General features: G+C 36.4%; 1 protein-coding gene across 3 annotated transcripts in view; it reads left to right on the forward strand.

The window, feature by feature from the left end:
* The window catches only part of Acvr1c (activin A receptor type 1C), a 116,483-nt gene that overhangs the window by 74,917 nt on the left and 39,233 nt on the right, over positions 1-2,333 (forward strand). For all 3 annotated transcript variants that reach the window (XM_004629906.1, XM_004629907.1, XM_004629908.1), the window contains 2 exons: positions 336-503; positions 1,738-1,894. In XM_004629906.1, coding sequence (XP_004629963.1) covers positions 336-503; positions 1,738-1,894 — 325 coding nt within the window. The remainder of the gene's footprint in view (positions 1-335; positions 504-1,737; positions 1,895-2,333) is intronic.

Raw genomic sequence — 2,333 nt, forward strand, 5'->3', positions numbered from 1 at the left:
AATTTATAACATAACATGGAGTCTGGACATATTTCTTGGTTGTTTCTCACATAATGTGTTACTATTGCCAGCAAGTGCTGGTGGAGGGAATATGAAGAGGTCTCATAGTTGTTAGAATCGCTGCCTCCCAAGTTCTTATTTCTGTGGTGGGTTCTAAAATGACAGTTTCTTCAGTAATGCATTGGAAAAACAATTTTTCCTTCATTTTGTCTTTGAGCATCACTACTGAAGGAAATAACTGCTTTGTTAACAATGTAGATTAAATATTGACATGTTAAAAGCTTTTGGCTTCTTTTCAACATATATTTTTAGTAACAAGTTATGTTCTCCTGTAGATAATGGAACTTGGACTCAGCTTTGGCTCATATCTGAGTATCATGAGAAGGGCTCTTTATATGACTATCTGAATAGAAATGTAGTCACCGCGGCTGGAATGATCAAACTGGCCCTCTCAATAGCCAGTGGCCTCGCACACCTGCACATGGAGATCCTGGGCACACAAGGTATGTGCTTCGGTTTGTTTTCCTCAGTGAGTACAAGCATTGCAGTCACTCAGCTGTATATTAGTTCTTTACAATGATCAAATACAAAGGAACAATAAAAGTGATCTATAAAGCTGAAGGTTTTATCATGATACAATCAACTTTCACATATTTACTTATCATTTTGTATATAATTCATGATGTGTTTATTCCTACTTGCTCCATCTTTGCCATTTAGAATGCTTACTTGGGCCTATAACTAAACAACCATAACTAAATCCTATAACTAAAAATAATTGGGGAGGATAATGTGACCATGAAAAGCATGTGCACATTATGTATTTGAAGCCCAGTGGTACTCACTGCTTTTGAAATTTATTGATTTACTAGAGAATTGACTCTAGAAAGTCATTAAACAGGAAAATGGGTCTCAAACTATCACTCATGATGCCTTTATATAAAGGCATGACAAACTGAGAATCCCCAAAACTTTTTTTAAAATGTCATTAACATTAATATTATCATACTAAAGTTTAAAAAAATGGTTGAAAGTCTTAAGAGCTAAAAGTTAACATAGATAATAGCTTTATAAAGTGTCACTTTTAAAGTTTCACATGCAAAAACCTATCTAGTGAAAATAGCTGCCTTATTTTATAAATTTGAAAATCCCTTTAGCCTTGGCTTAATCTCTAGATTTTCATATCCTGTCTTCATTCAGTTGTCCTGACATGTTGTTTGAGTTGAAGTCCAGACAGGGGCATCACACAGACACATTATTAGGAGATGGTCTCTAGGTCCTGCAAGGTTTGTGGCCACCTTGGGAACTGCTGTTCTAGTGGAGTGAACATTTGAAACTTGTTTTGTAAGAAAATCTCTGCCATGTTCTGTGAGTACACAGTCATGGTGATTCATCCCCACCTTGTTCAAAAGATATTTATTAGTGCCTATAAATGTCACTTAGTGTTCTGAATAGTAGAGACACGGTGATGAGCAAGACAAAATCACTGCCCTCATTCAACTAGCAGTTTAGTTGAGACAGATGGTTAAGCATACACATGAATAAGCAAGATAATGAAGATAGTAATATGAGTTCTGAAAATGGCAAAGTGGGATGCTCTGTTGCAGAAGGACTTGGAGTTTAGAGTGGGTGGCTATCTAAGTAACATTTGATTTAAATTTTTAGAGTGATTCTTATTGGACAGTTTCAGTCTTTGGTAAAGAAAAAGGTAAATATACTTTTCTTAATGCTTCATAGGTAAACCTGCTATTGCTCATCGAGACCTAAAATCAAAGAATATCTTAGTGAAAAAATGTGATACTTGCGCCATAGCAGATTTAGGCTTGGCTGTGAAGCATGATTCCATTCTGAACACTATAGACATACCTCAGAATCCTAAAGTGGGAACCAAAAGGTAAGCTGACTTACTTTGGTAGTGTATTAAGTTCTATCATTGACCCCAAAGTGCAAAAGCTTGTGATGTAGGCATAAAAAGAGAAGATGTTAGATCTAAGAAAACAAGAGGTCTTTCTGAGTCATTGAAAAATTGATGGGAACGATGGTGGTAGAGTGGGAGAGCTGGCATTCTTGGCCAAATAGATAGGAACTATTAGGCTGCAGCATCCAGTGGAGAGGCCTGGTCGAAGCAATGGCGATACGTTATTGGTATTGGTCAGCAGAGAACACAAATTCTGATGGATACGAAAACAATTACTGAGTTGTTTGTGTTGAACCATTCGTGCATCTCGGGTGAAGCATACTTGGTCATGATGAATGATCTGATGATTTGTGGCATTCTGTTTGCAAGTATATTATTCAGGATTTTTGTATCTATTTTCACTAAAAAGATTGGC

The sequence above is a fragment of the Octodon degus genome, unplaced genomic scaffold, assembly GCF_000260255.1.
Source record: "Octodon degus isolate 3935 unplaced genomic scaffold, OctDeg1.0 scaffold00032, whole genome shotgun sequence".
Lineage (NCBI taxonomy): Eukaryota > Metazoa > Chordata > Mammalia > Rodentia > Octodontidae > Octodon > Octodon degus.